General features: G+C 40.7%; 1 protein-coding gene across 11 annotated transcripts in view; it reads left to right on the forward strand.

The window, feature by feature from the left end:
• SVIL (supervillin) overlaps positions 1-19,248 on the forward strand; it is a 146,499-nt gene that overhangs the window by 79,884 nt on the left and 47,367 nt on the right. For 9 of the 11 annotated variants that reach the window (XM_063099650.1, XM_063099646.1, XM_063099645.1 and 6 more), the window contains 7 exons: positions 103-164; positions 430-569; positions 2,114-2,209; positions 3,826-4,069; positions 4,517-5,081; positions 5,908-6,130; positions 15,600-15,729. In XM_063099650.1, the coding sequence (XP_062955720.1) occupies positions 103-164; positions 430-569; positions 2,114-2,209; positions 3,826-4,069; positions 4,517-5,081; positions 5,908-6,130; positions 15,600-15,729 (1,460 nt within the window). The remainder of the gene's footprint in view (positions 1-102; positions 165-429; positions 570-2,113; positions 2,210-3,825; positions 4,070-4,516; positions 5,082-5,907; positions 6,131-15,599; positions 15,730-19,248) is intronic. The other 2 variants (XM_063099648.1, XM_063099652.1) reach the window with 1 other exon arrangement.

Genomic DNA, 19,248 nt, shown 5'->3' on the forward strand with positions numbered 1-19,248 from the left:
TCTTGTATTCGAAGGATTTCTGGGTCAGTCTTGGCAAACTTTCTGGAGACTTTACTTATGTTTACTAATGATATTCAGTTTTTATCTTGTGGCTTTTTACAGATGAAGAAAATGTAGATGAACGAGCCAAGCTGAGTGTTGCTGCCAAGAGGCTGCTGTTCAGGGTAAGGCGTGAAGAGAAATCATAGTTCCTGCAGAGGGGGACTCCCAGGCTCCATCCTGCTTAGTGCACCTTTGGCCATTCGAAGGCCACCTGTTATTCTTGTCCCATCCTTTTACTGGTTCTGACACAGCACGAATGCACACTTGTGATATTGATACCCAAGTCTCATCAGGGTCCCCTCCTATAGGAAAACAGAGTAGAGGCATGTTGCTGCCCCAATTTCTTGTCTTGAATTTATAAGGACTCTACAATGTTTCCAATCTTAGGAAATGGAGAAATCATTTGATGAACAAAATGTTCCAAAGCGACGCTCAAGAAACACAGCCGTGGAGCAGAGGCTACGCCGGCTGCAGGACAGATCCCACACGCAGCCCATCACCACCGAGGAAGTAGTCATTGCTGCCACGTGAGTCCCCAGCGTGACATCTCCGCCTTGGCTATAATGTCTTTAAAACTCTTTAAATCTCTTTTTTTTTTTTTTTAAACAAAAACAGGTGGTAGGGAGATGGTTTAGCTAGAAGCCACAGAGAAGTTGGTAGTTGATATGCAGGGATTTTGTTCACTGCTCTCTCTCTAAACTTTGTCATGGGATGTTACTTATTCTATCTCCTAGAAAAACACAAGAGGAATTTTGTTTAATTTTTTTTTCTGTGTCTATATATTTTTTAATCTTTTTTACAGTGGCATATGTGAAACATGCAAGTAGATGGGTTAATGTATGAACACCCAGCTTCAGCAGTGATCAACGCCTTGGCCAGCCTTGGTCTTTCTCTTTCCTCCAGCACTATTTTCAAGCAAACCCAAGACATCTTATCATTTCATCTATAAATATTTTAGTACATATCTCTAAAAGAAAATGGTTTGTTTTGTTTTTAAATAATCACTGAACACTTAAAAATTTATTGGCAGTTTGATGACTTTCTAAACCACAGGAAGTCTGTTTTGAGCAATAAGTTTCAATATATTCAGAAGTAATTTCCCAGAGTCATTCATTCAGCGATAATTGAAAATTATCATTCAAATGAAAATTTGTATTAGGTTTTTGTTTTTTTTTTTCTATTGTTTCTGTGCCTCCCGAGGACAGACACATGCCTTTGTTGGGGGAAAAAAAAAATGAAGTTCATGTCATTCAGGACATTGACATCCCAAGAGGCCTCTGTGTCGAAGCCACTTCAGTGAACCTGCTGTTAGATCAGCTGCCTTCACTTTCTTCCCCAGCTGGTCCTCAGTTTCTTAGTGTATTTGTGGATAAGTACAAGGGGTCTTTAAAAAGTTCATGGAAAGATTTGTGTTATTATTTAATTCTGTTTTTCCACGAACTTTTTGAAGTACCTGCATACATTCTTGCAGTTATTAGAACTTTTTTAGAAAATCAGTTTGTTTAAAAAATAAAAAATTTAAAAAAAAAAAAAAATATATATATATATATATATATATATATATTTGAGTGGTTGGTATAAAATAAGAAAGCAAACAGTAAATATAAGGAAAAATTATCACCTATTAAGACTCAATAAATCAACTTCGATGTGCTTATAGATTATATGAGGATACTCATTCTTTTTAACAATAAATTGAGAATAGTGTTCTAAGAACAGAAAAAACATAAATTTTTTTTTTTCAACATGACCTACCGATGGTTAATATTAGTTTTTTCTAAATTATGTTTTTGAGCTGGGACATTTATTCTAAAGACAGTAAATCCTTTCCAAGCTCTAAATACCTATTCGTATTCTACTTGCTTTGTGTAGCCTCTCTTCTCTCATTTCTTAAGTTTGTAATTGTTTTTCTAGTTCTTTTGTGATTTTTTTTTTTGTTCCAAAGTAATTAGCAAATGATTTCATTAAGATATTTGATTTAATGTTTCTGAATTTAAAAGTATGCTTTCCTTAATGCTTCTTTTCTTCTCTCTCCTTATGAATGTTCCTTCTTTGGCAATTGCTTTTAAAGTGAACCTACCCCTGCTTCGCGTTCTGGGGTCACCCACCCTGTAATGGCAAGACTTCCTAGTCCCACTGTAGCTAGGAGCACTGTGCAGCCTGCCAGGTACCGGACAGAAATAGCTGCATGCGGCACCCCGTGCAAAGGTGCCAGGCAGCAGGTGCATCTTAAAGTCTTGAATGCCTTTCATTTGTCTGACAAACAAGTCAGTGCAGTGAGTTGTTCTGGGAATCTGTGGCGTTTTGTTTTGTCATAAGGCAAGGTACTGATAATTTCATGTGGGCCTGCATGAGAAAGCATTTAGTCTATCTCCTTACATTATGTGTTGGAACTAGGACCACACTAACTCACTCATCCATTTGTTTGTTTTTCATAATAATGGCCATCCCTAAAAAATTTCATTCTTCATCTAAAGTACTAGCACTTAATAAAGATTCATTGAAAAATGGGGCATTAACATGAATGTTGAAATTCTAATAAGACCTGGCATTTTTAAACACAGGTAAACACAAACACATGTTAAAAAAACAATGCTCCCTGTTTTTAACTTACAGAAAGATAATGCTTTTATATTTGGGGATTGGGAAGATAACAACTTATGTCTGAATGTTGATGTTTTACTATTATGTTTTAAATTGCGGTGTTTTAAAATTAGGTCCTTAAACCATATAAATCCCCCCTTTGTTTTACTGTTATTGGCCAAAACACAAAGGCTGAAAGTAAGATTAAAAGAAAGTGGCAGTGCAGGAGTAAAGCTGGCCTCACCCAAAAGCAGGGATCTCTTCGGGGAAGTGGGTTGTCCTTGCCCTCCGTTTGCTGCACTGGACTCAAGAAGGCCTCTGAGACTCCGGTTACCTTTATTTATCACCATCCTTGTTGTATACCTGGAACACAGAGCCTGCCCTCTGGTCCGGGACAGCTTGTGAACTGGCGATTAGAGTCGAGGAAGAATATACTTCTTAGCAGATCGGAGAATTGGATTTGCCAGTGGCAGAAGGGATACTGCCCTATAAACATTTTGAGATTCACAGGGACCATGTAAATTGGAAACCTTCCATCTCTTCTTGCTGGAAGTTGGAAGGATTTATAAGCACCTGAAATTTTCTTCACTTTTCAAGTTTCTGGGAATTACAGATTTAAGTACCTTTCAGATTGATAGAAACCTGAGAGAAAATTCTACACTGGTGTGAAAGAACTTTTACTATTAAACCATTTGTGTTTAGCTAGTAAAAATTAAAACCCTGAGTAGGGTTTGTAGATTATGTTGTTCAGAGATGACTATATTGTTTCATAATTATTTAAAATGAAAATACCATCTTTTGAACCACATCTTTAGATAATGTCTGAATATGCCATAGGTAATGTCTTGGCACTCCTGTTAGCCTTATTTATTATAACACTAATAATATGACTTCTCTTTCTAAGATAAGGTATATCCAAACCAGCTTGAGTTCCTTAAATATAAAATGCATTTTTAGTAAGTATTTCAGAGCTAATAATTTGCTCTTCGTAGAATTGTTAATGCCAGTGTCTCATACCTGCTCGGCTCTTCCCTGTCTTGTTTAATAGCTAAAAGACTGCCTGCCCGTGTCTGACATTTACATAGAGAAAAGTAAGCCCTTTGCAAGATTAAATGACGCTTTGAAGAAAGTTAGTATATAAAATTAGCAGTGGGCTTTTGTTTGCTTGCATCTGTGTTACTGACTTTTTATTCCTTTCAGATTGCAGGCATCTGCTCACCAAAAGGCTTCAGCCAAAGACCAGACAAATGAGGGCAAAGATTCTGCTGAACCAGGAGAACCTGATTCCTCCACTTTGAGCTTAGCAGAGAAGTTGGCCTTGTTTAACAAATTGTCCCAGCCAGTCTCAAAAGCTATTTCTACCCGAAACAGAATAGACATAAGACAAAGGAGAATGAATGCTCGCTATCAGACTCAGCCAGTCACGCTTGGAGAGGTGGAACAGGTGGGTATGCTATAATTTAATTCCAGCTTGTGCCTATGTTCTTAAAATATAGCAGCACAGCATTACTCATAGGTAAGAGTAATCTATTAAGGTGATCTACCAGTAGACTATGTTACCTATAGGTGATTTGGTAATAACTTCATTCCTAAGAAAGATAACCATGCCAAGTATGTTTCTCTTTTCTTGTTTTCATAATTTGCTTGCTGAAATCATCTGGACTGAGTCAATACTGGAGAGAAAAAATAGTATGCATAACCTGCTTTTTACCCAGAGAATTTTGTTTAATGAGATATGTTATATAACTATGTCCACGAATGGTTTTCTTCTAAGATAAGCAGTGAAACTGCACCTAATATAGTATTTCAGTCTATGTCAATACATAAACCAGAATTTAGATTGAGAATATTTTCAATCAGCTTTTTACTTTTTAACTATGTCTCCCCTCAGGTGCAAAGTGGGAAACTCATTCCTTTCTCACCTGCGGTTAACACATGTGTATCCACCGTGGCATCAACGGTGGCTCCGATGTATGCAGGGGATCTTCGGACAAAGCCATCTCTTGATGACAATACAAGTGCCACTGACTATAAGTTTATTTCTTCAATAGAAAATTCAGACTCTCCGGTTAGAAGCATTCTAAAATCACAAGCCTGGCAGCCTTTGGTAGAGGGTAGTGGGAGCAAAGGAATGTTGAGAGAATTTGGAGAGACAGAAAGCAAGAGAGCCTTGACAGGTGGAGACAGGGGTGTTAAGAAGTATGGGTCCTTTGAGGAAGCAGAACTGTCCTACCCGATCCTGAACAGAGTCAGGGAAGAAGACAGCCATAAGGAAACCAAATATGCTGTGCCAAGAAAAGGAAGCCTGGAACTAGCTAATCGTCCCATGGCCCATCTTGGTGATGAACCGAAGGAATTTTCCACTGCTAAAAGCAGTGTGCAAGGGAGCCCGGATTTGAAGGACAGGCAGCCCTTTGAAGAGAAGGTGGACGTGGGAAGGAAGTTTTCACTAAGAGGTAAATTACTACTGCTCCTAAAGCTTTAGAAACCATCTGTGCTTTTAGTTTCTGCTTGATTTGTTGCATGTATTGGTGTGTGCTTTTAACTTAATTATAAAGACAGTCTACAACTAGTATTGATTAGAAGGTCAGTGGGAATCATACTCTTCCCCCAGACTTTTCTTCCCCTTGAATCTGACATTTTTAGTGGATTTATCTATTTGTCAGCAATAAAAACACCGGAAGCCCTTTTGCACATCTTAGTAAGGTTTCTGACGACGTTGGTCACATGAACTTACATAGCAGCCTTCTGAGCTGCTTAGCTCTGCCTGCCCCTTTTATAAGTTGATGACTGACAAGGTCCAGGGCTGGAAAAGCTGAGGGAATAAGGACTTGAACCTAGTTTCTGGATTTCCAGACTATTTCTACCCTCCTGATTTGCAGACAAGCAAACTACACTGCCTGGGACTTTGATCCTCTTTCTACATTTATATAAAATGATACTGTTTAAGTTATAATAGGGGTTTTGGTTTGTGAATGTAGCACATTGGAAATGCTAGAGTATTATTTTGGAGAAGCGGAAACATTCTGTAGTGCATAGTTAAAGCTAACATCCTGTGTCTAGCACAAGGAGTGATTGTCACAAAGCATTTTGCCGTGTGGGGAATCCACTGGTTTTCTCACAGAGTGTAGCATGCTACAGATTTGCATAAGTCCGAGTGGATTGGGTAACCACCATGTGCCCACGGATTGAACTCCAAGTGCTGCCCTGTCGGGGTGAAGAGCTGGAAAAATGTGTGCCTGGAGGAGTAAGGGCTGATGTCTCTTCTTTCCTTCCTGGCAGCAGAGTTTGGGGAGCCCACCTCTGAGCAGACAGAGACAGCTGCTGGAAAAACTGTTGCTCAAACCACAACCCCAATGTCCTGGAAGCAACAAGACTCTTCAGAACAACTACAGGAGAGGCACTATAAGACTCCCTGTGCAATGTTTGCTGCTGGAGAGATCAAGACGCCAGCGGGGGAGGGCATCCTTGACTCAACCGGCAAAACCATGTCAATTAAAGAAAGGTAATAAAATTTAATGATTGGAAAGAAATTCTGCTGGGGAGGAGCTTACAACTTGCTTTTAGAAAAAGATCTGGGTGATGGGCAGAGAAGAAATCACAAATTCAACTGCATGCGGGCATGTTATACTAGAACAATTCTGGGAAGTCAGGGTATTAGAGAGTAAACCCCATTTGTCCCAGCGCCTGGTGTGCTCATGCTGAGAGGGTGTCATTTCCAGACTCAGATGAAGAAACAAACAAACCGACTTTCGCTTGCTTCATTTGTTTGCTTCAATTGTCCCAATTTCTGTTCTGTATTCGATTCTTTGACTGTCTAGGGATGGGAGCTGAGATCCGGCTCTTTGCCTTTCAGACACACACTATTCAACCTGCACACACAAACCGCTTGTGAATGTGTAGAATTTATGTAGACGGATGAAGATAAATCTGCATATAGGATATACATCTCTGGGATTAGAATCTAAGTTTTGTTTACAGGAAGTAAAAGGGATGACTTTTCTAAGCTGTATTTAGAAATTTTGTATCAGGTAATAATTATGAAGGATTATGTTTGAGTATCAAATAACACTGTAATCTCGTTCCATTCAAAAGAATGATGTAGGACCGAGAGAACATATGTAAATGGGACAGATACAGAGAATAAGAGGAACGTTATTTGGGGGAAGTATTTTCCTTGTTAGCCTTTGGCCACAGCTGAATTAAGCAGCAGGATGCAGGAGGAATAGGAAAACTAGGTGAAGAAAGATCACTTCAGCTTCCCGGCATAATCAGCAGAACAATTTCCTGCATCTGTTGCTGTAGTTCTGCTAACCTGGACCCTCCCTTCTCACCTCCTGCTATACGGAAGCTCTCTTGCTTTGTCAAGCACTGGCCGCTTTTATTTTTCTAGGTGCATTTCAAACTGCCCAAGACTGTACAGTGGATATCGAACTACACTAAAAATTCTTCTGTTTTTCAAGCCAAGCTTTTTGAACATTATTCATAAAATATCACATGGATGGAGACTTTCTTAACTGACAAATTAATAAGATTCTTAATTCTTATTTACTTTTCACCTTTACTTAAAATTCACAATAAATTATGCCTGCTAGGCCAAGGAGACATAGGGGAAGTTGCTGAAGGAAAGTTAAATATGAAGAGTGATGTCTGGAGTCAGGGAACACAGTTTGGCCTATTTTGGCATGAAGTCCTCCTGCACAAAAACTGGGCCCAGAGAGAGTTTGATCCCAGAGATCCAAGTATCAATAACTGGTTAGGTGAGGAGGAAAGAGATCTGATTTAAGGAAATGAATGACAAATATCACGTACAAGTTCTGATGTCTTATACATCAGAAAATATTCCTGGGATAAAATTCCACTGGGAGATACTGATATTATACCCCCTTCTTTCAAAGTCTTTTAAAGGAGACATCCCATCTTTTGGAATATTGTTTCTGTTGGGACTTAGCACTTTGGATGAAGTTCTGTGTCTGTCTACTGTGTGATAATTCTTGATTTACTTGCCTATTTTCAGTAAATTTTAGTTGATCTGTATCTTTCTGAAAACCATTTTAATCCTACTGTATAAAGTTCTCATTTTTAAAGCTGTGAGGTACTATAAAAGTGCAGCTTCTTAACGGGGGCTTTGTAGACATCTGAAGAGTTCAAGGATGGCTGTGAGGTTCCTGTGAACTGCCTGGAAGTATATTCAGCATTGAATGTGTGGGCCCTGCACCTGCTGGCTAGCAGGAGCCTTAAGTTATCAAAGTCTCAGGGGATCCTGACCCCAGCCTATTTCGAATCATGACAGGAAGGAATGCTTCCTAATATTCAGCTATTCAGTTTAATTGTTAAGATTAAGTTTTTAAAAGGCTGAGGGATGCTTTATTTAGCAGCTATGTTTGAAATAAGGTACGCTAATACAAAATATGTTGCCAGCGATTTTCCCCCTTACTTTAATGGTACTTTTATTCATACTTGGCTGAAAATAACAAAACAACATATTTTGACAACCCGCCTGTGATAGCTATTCCCTAAATGGGGCTCTCATCCCTCCCTTTTGTTAAAATGAAATAATGAAGCTTGACTCATTTAAAGTAAGAATGTTATTGATATATTGGTTTGGGCTTTACTTTGCTTTCTTGAGGTGACATTTAAAATTATAAGACTTTTAAATCTCATGATAACTACTTCTGATGCTTCATTTTACCAAAGGAGGGATTTAATTCCAGTAACTTCTGGGGCCACGTAGCAAACAGAATGGACCCCAGGGGCTGCTCTGCATCTCTCCCCCCTGCACATGTAGTGAAACTGCAGCATCTTCACGTTAGTTTTAGCAGCTAATCATGCTTGTTCTGAGTAGGTGAATGTAGGAGGACAGAAATCTAGCTAGACAGCAGTGCTGGATTTCATCCTCCTCCTATTTTCTCAATTCACGTGTTCTTTATGTGTCTTGTTTCAAATTACACTTTCACTTTCAAATTTCAAATGCTAAGAAATAGAGCCTAGAATTTACGGGTATCCTTCACATTTCTTCTACATAGCTGTGCCCTAAGTGATGTAATTCTGTCTTCATAAACCTTGTAGCATCAGTCTGTCTCTTCGGGACTTAACTATATCAAGTTTTTTATACAGAGTGTTACCAAGTGTCATATACAGCCTTGGCATCTTGTGTGTGATATCTCATTTAGTGCTGAAGACAGACCTTAGGAGGCAAGATTATCCTCATTTTGTAGATGAAAAGTGTAGAAACTAAGAAATTAGAGGAGATCCCCGATGTACTCCTTTTTTAGAATATGTCTGATGCTTAAGGAAACATATTTAAAAGTTCTTTTACATTTTTCATCTTTTCTGACACTTAGAATGTCAAGTTTGAACCATAACCAGCAAAAAATTTAGGATGCAATCTACTTTTTCTGCTGGATTAATAAAACCACCATTTCATAACTGTCTAAATGATTTGTGTTTAAATTATCCCTGTTTGGGAACTTCATTGAAAAGCATTGCAAATCAAATAATTTTTATATTATTTAGGGGTAAAACCTTTGATACCTGCTAAATAGTACACCAGGCCTGTAGAAATCTTATTTCCACAATGGCTGAGCTTTCATATTTGGGCGAGAATACTATGAAAAAGGGAAAAAAAGAGCCATTCTTTCACTCTGGGAAACTGATAGAGTGTAAAGACTTAGTGGAACTCTGAAATGTTGAAGAATCCTCCCCACACCACTCACCAGCCTGCAGAATTCTGCCTTTGAGGGTCCAGCTAGAGTCCCTGTGTCTGCTGCATGCCCTTCTATCACCCCTCTGTACTCCACCCAGCCTGGGGTGTCTCCCCAACAGTCTCTGAGTTCTTACCTTGTAGCTGGGAAATTTCAGCCACTAGAGGTCCTCCAGATTTACCTAATGATAGCAATAGAAGTATCATTCCCCTTTGCTCCATTTAAAAGACATATTAGTTCACTCTTCCAACCTGCAAACTAACCAAGACCAGGATCTGATACATGTACTAATCAATGCTATTCAGCCCAATCTGAGGTCTGTGGGGTGCCTGCAACTCTCTGAAATGAGGAGAAATTAAAGACAGAGAGAAACCGCCTTATTTACTCTTAGGGGCATATGGTTTGCCTGTCCTATATTTGACCCAGACCCAGCCCTGGTTTCTATGAGCCTGAAGAACTTGTTCTAATCAAGCAGGGTTCTCAGGCCAGAATTCCCTGCTGAAAAAGTGTGTGCTGTGGCAAGAGGAGCAGACCTTTCCCCGGGTGGCCTGGCAAGCACATGTCCTGTTGGCCTGGGGCCAGGCCTTGGGGTCAACAGGCGTCTGCAGCAAGAGCTCCTTACTGGGATCGCAGTCTCAGACTAAGCAGATGCCCAGGCTCTCAGCATCACAGTCCTGCAAATAGCACTTGGACTTGGCAGATGTTAAAAGCGCTGACAGTTGTTTGAATTGCATAGGCAGGAATGTATGTCCTGTGTAGGACCAGACATTTAGTTCCTCGGCCTCTCAGCAGTCTGCAGTGAGGCGGAAGGCCATGGGATTGCATGGGGAGAGAACACATTTGGAAAGATCTCCCGCCCTTCTCAGCTTGTTGAGCACTGTGTAGGAAATCTAAAGGGACAGGAATAATACCTGTAAGTTTTAGTGTGTGTTATTTTAAAATTATTCATCGTTCATACTCTGTAAGTGAAGGCTGGGTCCAAGTACCATGTGGGCTCAATTGAAACACAGTTTCTTCCATATTATTTTGGTTACTCTGCGGTCTTTGGAAGTCCCTGATGATGACCCTGCCAGCACATCTAGAAGCAAAATTTCAGGTTTTTGGAATGGAGGAATTCTTTAAAGGCCATGCCAGGGAAGGAAAAAGAAAACATTACAGGAAAGCCAGAAGACTATGCTATTTCTGAAACAGGAGGGGAAAAATGTGTCTGATCAGCTAATGTACGAATGCAGGGACATAAGCTATACCCTAGGAGGCAGGGTTTGGAATCACATCTCCCTGCCCCACTGACATGCAGCGACCTCGGTCAACAAAATCCTTGACCTGTGTGTGCTCACGTGCCTTGCCTGTCAGAAAGGAAATAACAACATCCAGGCTCTTAGAAGTTGCTGTGCAAATCAGCAGAGTGTAAGATGGACTACAAAGTGTTTCCACAGTTCACCATTTGTTTTTATTTTTTTAAGTCAGTGTTAGATTCCTCAAAGCAGCCACCAGGGAAACCATACAATTATTTAGATAATATTGTCATTGCTTCAAACATTTGGGAGCTTCTTTCTGAGAAGGTCCCCAAAGACTGTAGCTCTTTATTTTTAGTAAACCTAACTCATGAGGATGAATTTGATTTTTTGAAAAATTCTCTGAAATCATTTGGAATCCAATCTGATTGACAAGGTGGATGAAATCCAATATGATTAACAAGATGAGTAATTATTAGTCTGGGTCAAAGGGGGAGAAAGACAGAAGCTGGTTCTGAGACCGGTTTGCAAGAATGTCAGTGGGATGAATGCCTCTCTTCACGAGATGACGAGTTGGACTTACTTCTTCACTTGTGTGTTAAAGTTCCGGCATGCTTACTTTTTGAAAGTCTCATTTATTGATGCTTTAAGTCCTGTGAAAGCTCTAATGCACTGTGTAGATACTAATTGTTTCTTTTAATGATTTGATTTTGTGAGATTCTTTTTTTCTTATTAGAATAAGACTAGACTCATCCAAGATAGTTGGAGAAAAGATAAATCTGAGTTGTTAGATAGTATGAAGTGCAGATTTAAACATTTAAAGGAATTTAGATTTTGTCTTCAAGTACATGAACTAGCTCTTGCAGCATGCAGTGTTGTTAAACACTATAGAATTTATAGAATTTAAGACTAAATGGGACCTTGAGCCAAAAGGGGTCTGCTTTAGGTAGATAAGACAGCATTATACCAGTTTTATACAGTGGGCACTTGAGATCTTATCTGCTGCCACATAGCAGAAAGAAAGAGAATAGAAAGGACGAGAAAAAGGAAAGGAAAAGGAAGAGACTGGAGAAGGGGATCGGTCCAGAGTTTGAAGTGCTTGCCTCTTTGGGGAGTTCTTTTCTTCATGGCCTACTTTCCATTATTTGACTAAAAGCACAGACAAGTATAGGTATGATTATGTACAAGTTTGTAGATGTAAATGGATTCTTGTTTGAGTACTACAAAATTTGATTTCTTATTTGCTTAACAAAACTTTTACTGTAGAGTACAGTTAGCCTTCTGCATCCATGGGTTACCTACCCACAGAGTCAACCAACTGCAGATTGAAAATATTTGTAAAAAAAAAAATGGTGTATGTACTGAACATGTACAGCCTTTTTTCCTTGTCATTATCCCCCCAAACAATACAGTATAACAACTAATTACCTAGCATTTACCTTTTATTAGGTATTATATGTAATATAGAGATTTTTTCAATTGATTAATTAATTTATTATTATTATTACTGTTACATTCTAAGATGTTGAGCAGTTGGGGGGAGGGAGAGGAGAAAAGGGAAGGGGATAGGGTGGGAGGAGGAAGAAGGGGGGACGTGGTCAAGGCCCGTGGCACCCCCTTCATTCCAGCAGGGGAGCACAGAGGGCTTCCAGCCTGACTCAGTCATGGCTGGGCTGGATGCAGACTTTGGAGGCGCATGACTGAGACCCTCAGTGCCCCCCACCCTAAGAGCCTTGGACACTTCCAGCGGTGGCTTGGTAGTTGTCACTGGGCTGGGTGTGGATGTCCAGGGGTGTGGCTGAGGTCCTTGGTCCCCCACCACCCTGGCTCGGGACCTTGGGGTGCTTCTGGCAGTAGCTCAGTGGTCATCACTTGACTGGATGCAGATGTTGGGGGGTTGTGGCTGAGGCCCTCAGTGCCCCCACAGCACAGGAGCCCGAAGTGCTTCCAGCAGTGGCCTGGTGGTCGTCGCTGGGATGGATGTGGACATTGAGGGAATGTGGCTGAGGTCCTCAGCCCCCTACCCCGGCTTGAGAGCCTGGGCACTTCCCCACTGCAGCCTGTTGGATGTTGCTGGGCAGGATGCAGACATGGGGCAGGGGCATGGCTGAGGCCCTCAACCCACTACCCCCACCACCCAGCTAGGGAGCCCAGAGCACTTTTGACAGCAGCCTGGTGGTTGTCGCTGGACTGGATGAGGATACTGGGGCGGGGGGGGAGGGGCTGAGGCCCTTGGCCCTCTCCCCACCCCAGCTTGGGAGCTTTTAGGGAGCTTCCAGTCCTTCTAAGTTTTGTAGGTGTTCTTTGGTGTTGTTAGACTTTTACTGGTTAATATCAGAACTTTGTCTCTGATCTGTGAGTTTTTTGTTTTTTGTTTCAGTTCTGTATTGGATTTGCTATTCCCACCACTTAAACTCTGCACTGAAACTAACTTATTTTCCTTTGCTTACTTGTAAAATGGGGGAGCTTCCTGTGGAAACCAGCACTTGGGCCCTGTGGTTGAGCTAAATTGCTGCTTTGCTGCTGATTCTCTGGGGAAGGCTTTTTATGCAGCTCAGGTTTTAATTGTTGATCTTGTAAGCATTTCCGGGTCTTGTGAGGTCCAGTACACCTGGGTTGTCTGGAAACTCTGGTCTGGGCCTGAGTCTTTTCAGCAAACTCCACCCCTGAAGTTCTATATTCCTGGCCAGCCTCCTCTGAGTGGGCCTGTGCTGATTGCAGGGTAGATCAGCTGTCCATGCTGTGCCCCAGTGTTCCCCTGTTGGCCCATCTCCACCACCGCCCGCACTCCAAACACTTCCCATGGGATGGGCCGTGCACTGGTCCTTTGCAATGACTCACCAGCCTCTGAGTGGCTCCTTTTTTCATTTGTCTGTGGCTCTTCATTCATATGTGGATCCATGGGAACCAGTCAGTGGTCTTGCTGGCCTGGGGGCCACCAAGGCCCTCTTCTCCCCTGCAGCTTCCAAGCAACTTCATAGGAAGGGCACAGCCACAGCTTTTGCCAGCTCTTGCTCTGCGTGCTCACTAGGGCCAGCCTTAAAGTGTTTGGGGCTTGAAATGGTCAGAGCAGTCCTTTCTTTCTCTCATCATGGCTTCTCCTGCCTTGACTCAGTAGGTCTCTCTTCCTCTTCCCCTGAGCTCTAGTGGCTCCAGCTTGGCTGTTGTTGCTTTTTAATAGTTGCAGATTGGTTGATTATGGGGAAGGGTGACACTGGGAACCATCTATTCTGTCATCTTGATTGGAAGTCCAAGATGATTTAAAGTACAGTTGATCCTTGAACAACATGGGTTTGAACTGTATGAGTCTACTTATACATGGATTTTTTAAAAAAATAATTATAGACAGATGATTCTTCTTACAAACAGACAACATAAACTCATGGTATTGATAAATACAGTATAGTACGGTAAATGTGTTTTCCCTCTTTATAATTTTCTTAATAACATTTTTTTTCCTCTATATACTTTATTGTTAGAATACAGTAGGTAATACATATAACATACAGAATATGTGCTCATCGACTCTTTCTGTTGTCAGTAAGGCTTCCTTCCAATCAGCCGCAGGCTGTTAGTAGTTAAGTTTTTGGAGAGCCAAAAGTTATACAGAGATTTTCAATTGTGCAGACGGTCAACACCTAAAACCTCTGTGTTGTTCAAGGGTCAACTATGTACAGGAGAATGTGCATAGGTCATATGCAAATATTATGCTGTTTTATATCAGGGACTTGAGCATCCATGGATTTTGATATCTGTGGATGGTCCTGGAACCAATCCCCCACAGATCCCCCACAGATACTGAGGGACGAATACATGTTTTATTCCATCTCCAACTCAAATATTTAATAGAATCAGGAAAAAGAAAAAGCATACAGGCCCTGAGAGATCATCTAGTCCAGTTCCTGATATGACAAATAAGGAAAGGAGGAGAATCACAGTATTTGAATGGAGTTAATGGCCAAACTGGGACTAGAGCTGATGTGCTGCCTGAAAATACACTGCTTATGGGTTATGCATGAATTATGTTGAAAAGACCTTGCCCACCAGGCTTGACACAGAGGGAAAGGAGTCCAAGCATTTTTTCCCCCTAATCTTTAAGTTGTTTGAACATCAAATGAGTTTAAAATGATCACCACTTTTTAAACTTTTATCTTTCCCATGTTTTTTCAACTTAAATGTGTAAGACTTCTTCATTTGTTATAATACAATTAGCTGAAACAGCCTCATGTTTGTGAAAATAACCTTTCAGAGGTCAAAATATCCAAATAGCTTTATATCAAATCACAACATAGTTGAACTAAAGTAGGTTGGGTAACACTCTCACTTAATTAGATTCTTTTTTTGTATATATCTTTCCCTTGAGGAAAGTTGAAGTAATAATTTTTTAAAATGGGTTTGTAGGAAATAGTTTTTGTATTAAGAAGACAGGTTGGAAAGACCAAGTTTGTTTGTAGAAAAAGAACAGGCCTTAGATTACAGAGGGGGAAAGTCATAAACATCATGTTTTACCGTTTATTGAAAGGTATGATATTAAGAGATTGTGTTTTATAGCTTTATGTTCTTAAACCCATTTCTGCTATTTTTTCTGCAAATAAGAACTACTACACCATTTTAATCATTTAATATTGTTTCATCAAGTGACCAGAAGGGGACGCTAGAAGACATCCCCCCCCCCCCGCCGCCCGCCCCCACTGGGACAGTTAACTTTTCTCTTTTCCTTGCTCAACCCAAGGACAAGGGGGGAAGAACAGAGATATTCCTTTACTGGAATGATGGGTGCATCTTTTATCTGATTTCAAGTTTGCATTTAAGTCACGTATAAAATTTGGGGGGCCATCTTAGAAAAGATTATTATTATTTATTTATTTACTATTATTTTTCCAGACACATATTCCTCAGAATACATGAAACTCAAAAAGTCGAAAATTAGGTAGCAGCCATCATTTATTGGCCAAAGACTTCTAGCTCACCTAAATTATGGGTCTCTTCCAAGTAAGAGTTTGAACACTTTGCGGTTGGCGTGCTTTCCTCCTAGGCTGGCACTGTTGAAAAAGAGTGGCGAGGAAGACTGGAAAAACAGACTGAACAGGAAGCAGGAGTACGGCAAAGCACCTGCTGCCAACAGCCTGCACATCCAAGAGGTGGAACAGTCCCTGAAGAAGAAGGTAACGCTTTCCCTGGTAGGAAAAGGCAGTCTCACTAACATCACGCGTGGAAACGCATCCGCTAGACAAGCATGCATAACTGAACTAATTCCTACTCTGAAACATTAGTGCTTTTTTGATTGTAGTGTATACACTTAAAGTCTGTCACATTGCAGCTCAAATTGACCCAAAGGTCAAGTCTTGCGATGTTATAGAACTGGTAAGAGCATGCACATATGATTCATCAGCCAGCAAGGGCCTAGATTTTAAAGTGCGTACTTTTCCTTCAGTTTCAGACCTTCAATGAAGTCTGGCTTTAGAATGTTATGAAAACCCTTACAATGAAAAACTTTTTACATTCACCACTAGGAGCTAATATCAGTTGCATATTAAATATGAGCTTGAATTTCCTGTGCAGAGATTTAAAATCTAAGCATGAAAATAAGGTCTTAATTGTGGTCCATGAATATTTAGTTCATAATTTGAAGCATGTTTTGTGATGAGTAGGCATGCCTTTTATTGAGAATGTGCAGCAATGTATGTTACACATGTAAATAAAACTAAGTAATACATGGTGATCAATCCTGGCAAGCATTTCATGTGCAAAAGTATTATTGAGTTGTTAAACACAAACGTAAAGATGACCAGCTTTGGACCAGGTAGTGCACACTTTCAAAACTGATGGCAACCTACCTGCTGGTCAGCCCCACAACTGCAAATGCACTTGCTGGCTGGAAGCAAAATGACACACCTATGACATGCCTACTAGCCAATTTCTAGGATTAAAAGTTTTCAGATAAGAAAGAAAAAAATGCTTCCAACTAGATGATTACCTGGACCCCTTGTAGTTCTAAAATAAGTTAAGCAGCTGTGGAAGAGAAAACTTATGAAGGTGACCTTTATGCAGTAAGAAACTTATGTAAAAGTGAGATGTGCACATAGAACTGTGAGTCAGGAATTATGACACTGTTTTATTTGATACTTGTGTGTCTTCATAGGTTACGTTGGCACAGCTATTTTAATTTTCTTTTTGGGGACACACATGGCATTAAGGATGATAACTAAAGACATTTCATTCTCAACCATTTGTAAAGTTCTCATGTGTAACTAGATATTAAAAGGTATAAATTTAGATTTCAAGAATGAGAGCCTGGAGTAGAAGAAAAGTATGTATCCCCATTGCCCACAAACTTTGTTTAAAAGAATTTTGAAATCATTGGTTCAAAAATATCTTTAACCCATACCTCAGCAAACCTGTCCACGAATGTGTCATGGCACCAAGCAGTGCCAGATATCTTGTGGTCATTTTGGAAGATGCAAAGAATCTACAGCCCTTCAGGAGCTGACAGCCCCATGTCAGAGGGGGAAATTTAAATGAAGCTAAAAGTCTCAGAGCAAGAGATACATCATGAGCAGTGAAATAATGTGCTACCCACTTAGAAGAGTGTGTGTAGCACACTCAGGCAGTGAAAAGCAGACGGCTTGGAGTAAAGGATGAGATCTGAACGGCCTTACCACATGGCTCAGATTTTAGAAGGCAAGTGATGCTGGCTTGCTGTGGTGGCCCTTGGGGCAGAACACGCAGTGACCTAAAGCACTGGGGCTCATCACTGTTCAAGGTTGAATGAAATGCTGTCTCTGGGCTCATGGAAGCTGCAGATTCTGCAGCAAGAGTGAACTCACTATTTCTGCTCCTCCTGCGTGGCCTGGTTCCTTTTGGCCTGAGACAATAAGCTCTTTGAAGTTAAAATAAGCTGATCTATTTTAGGCCTTTGTAGCTGACATTGGGATATCTCAAGTTCTCTTGAGGTCAAGTGGTTTTCAGATGGCCTCTGACAACCCCCTGCTTTAGTCCTTCCCAAGGGCTGGCAGTGCATGTCAGTGCTCAAATGTGGTAGGTGAGGTGCCTGAAACCTGGTCTGTCATAAGGCAGTCCCCTGACAGCCGAGGAGTGTGTGACAGATGCCCACTGTGTGCTGGGTGTCTGAACATTGCCGTGAAGAGGGCCAGACATTCATGCTGCATGATGCGTGCAGATAGGGGATGTTGCATGGGGTACACTTAGACGGGCTGATGGGGAGAGTGCTTGGGACAGCAGGTGCTGGAACCTTCCATCTTTACCACCAAGGGTGGAAAGGATCTGGTTTTATGCTCAGGTCATCACTGACCACAATTTCTGAATTTATCTAACAGCACATATTCGTGATTACCAGCCATTTTACAGATTGTTCTCCTCAAGCTTTTGTGGGGTATAGAAGAGGCAGGACATAGAGAGGGGACCCAGTGAGTCCCCTCCATCACTCCCACGAAAACCCATGCAGCATGGAAGTGAGCGCTGGCCACTAAAAATATAATGTGAACCACTAAGTATCTTTCAAATTTTCTAGTAGCCACATTAAAAAAATGTGAAAGGATGCCTTGAAAATCGATAACTGCTTTGTTTCTGACAAAGGGTTTAAGGCGCTCTCAACAGTATTTCACTTTAAATTCCATGTGATAAGAAGGTATTCTTTTGGCCTAATAGATTTTGGGAAACTAAGTTAGAGTTTTCCTTTATATACTAAAAGATCAGTCTTGTCTTAGAGAATGTGAAACTTAGCACTAGTTCCATGCTTCCCAATTTTACCCCCCAAAAATCAGGATCAGTGATTTGGAGCTTAAGCACTAATCATTTCCTTAGCTGCCTCTGTCATTTCTTATGAAAAATCATTTAGGTTCTCTCTCTCTTTCTCTTTCGGCCTCCCTCCACCCTCACCCCTCCTTGCTTCCCTTCTTAACTTTCTCCCATCCTTGGATTAGTCTACGTCAGTGCTAACCTGACTTAAACATTTTTGCTTCCTGTAGCATATATATACTTGATTCTAAAGATGGTAAAGCCATTTGGTTTGTAGATTTGGCTTTGGCCACACTGCGTGGAATGTGTGCACGTGAGCATGATTTGTGTACAGTCTCCTCCGGAGTAACTCATCCATCAGAGAGAGAAATGAAATGAAGCAAAGTCTTAAAGAAGTAATTTGGCTGGAGTCTCTGTTACAACCAAACTGCAGTTATTTGTTTTCACCAAATAATTACTTTAGATTCCAGCCCCATTTCAGCCTGTTCAACATTAATGCATAGACAGTGACTCCCATGTGCATTTGTTAAGATAATTATCCAGTGTATCAGACTGTTTCCAGGAAATAAAAACCTTTATAGAGTTGGCCATTAAAACCCTCTGTCTATTTCAAATCCCAGATGAGGATTTGGTATCCTACTGTGCTTCAGTAGTTATGGGGTCAGTGAATCAAGCCAAGATCTATGATATCTCCAGAACAAATCCCTGAAAATTTAAAGAAGGTAAATCTGCCACATTCATATTCTAATTACCTGCTTTGAAATTCCAAATCACAATTCCGGAGAATGAAGTCAATTTAAAGAATGAGGCTGGAAGGGAGAGAAAGGCTAATGGTATGACCTTGAAATTAAAGATGATCATCCGGCTATCAGGTGATGAGGGATGAGTTTACTTGACATATCTGCTACCCAGCTGTGTGAGCACGT

This window comes from Cynocephalus volans, chromosome 6, assembly GCF_027409185.1.
Source record: "Cynocephalus volans isolate mCynVol1 chromosome 6, mCynVol1.pri, whole genome shotgun sequence".
Lineage (NCBI taxonomy): Eukaryota > Metazoa > Chordata > Mammalia > Dermoptera > Cynocephalidae > Cynocephalus > Cynocephalus volans.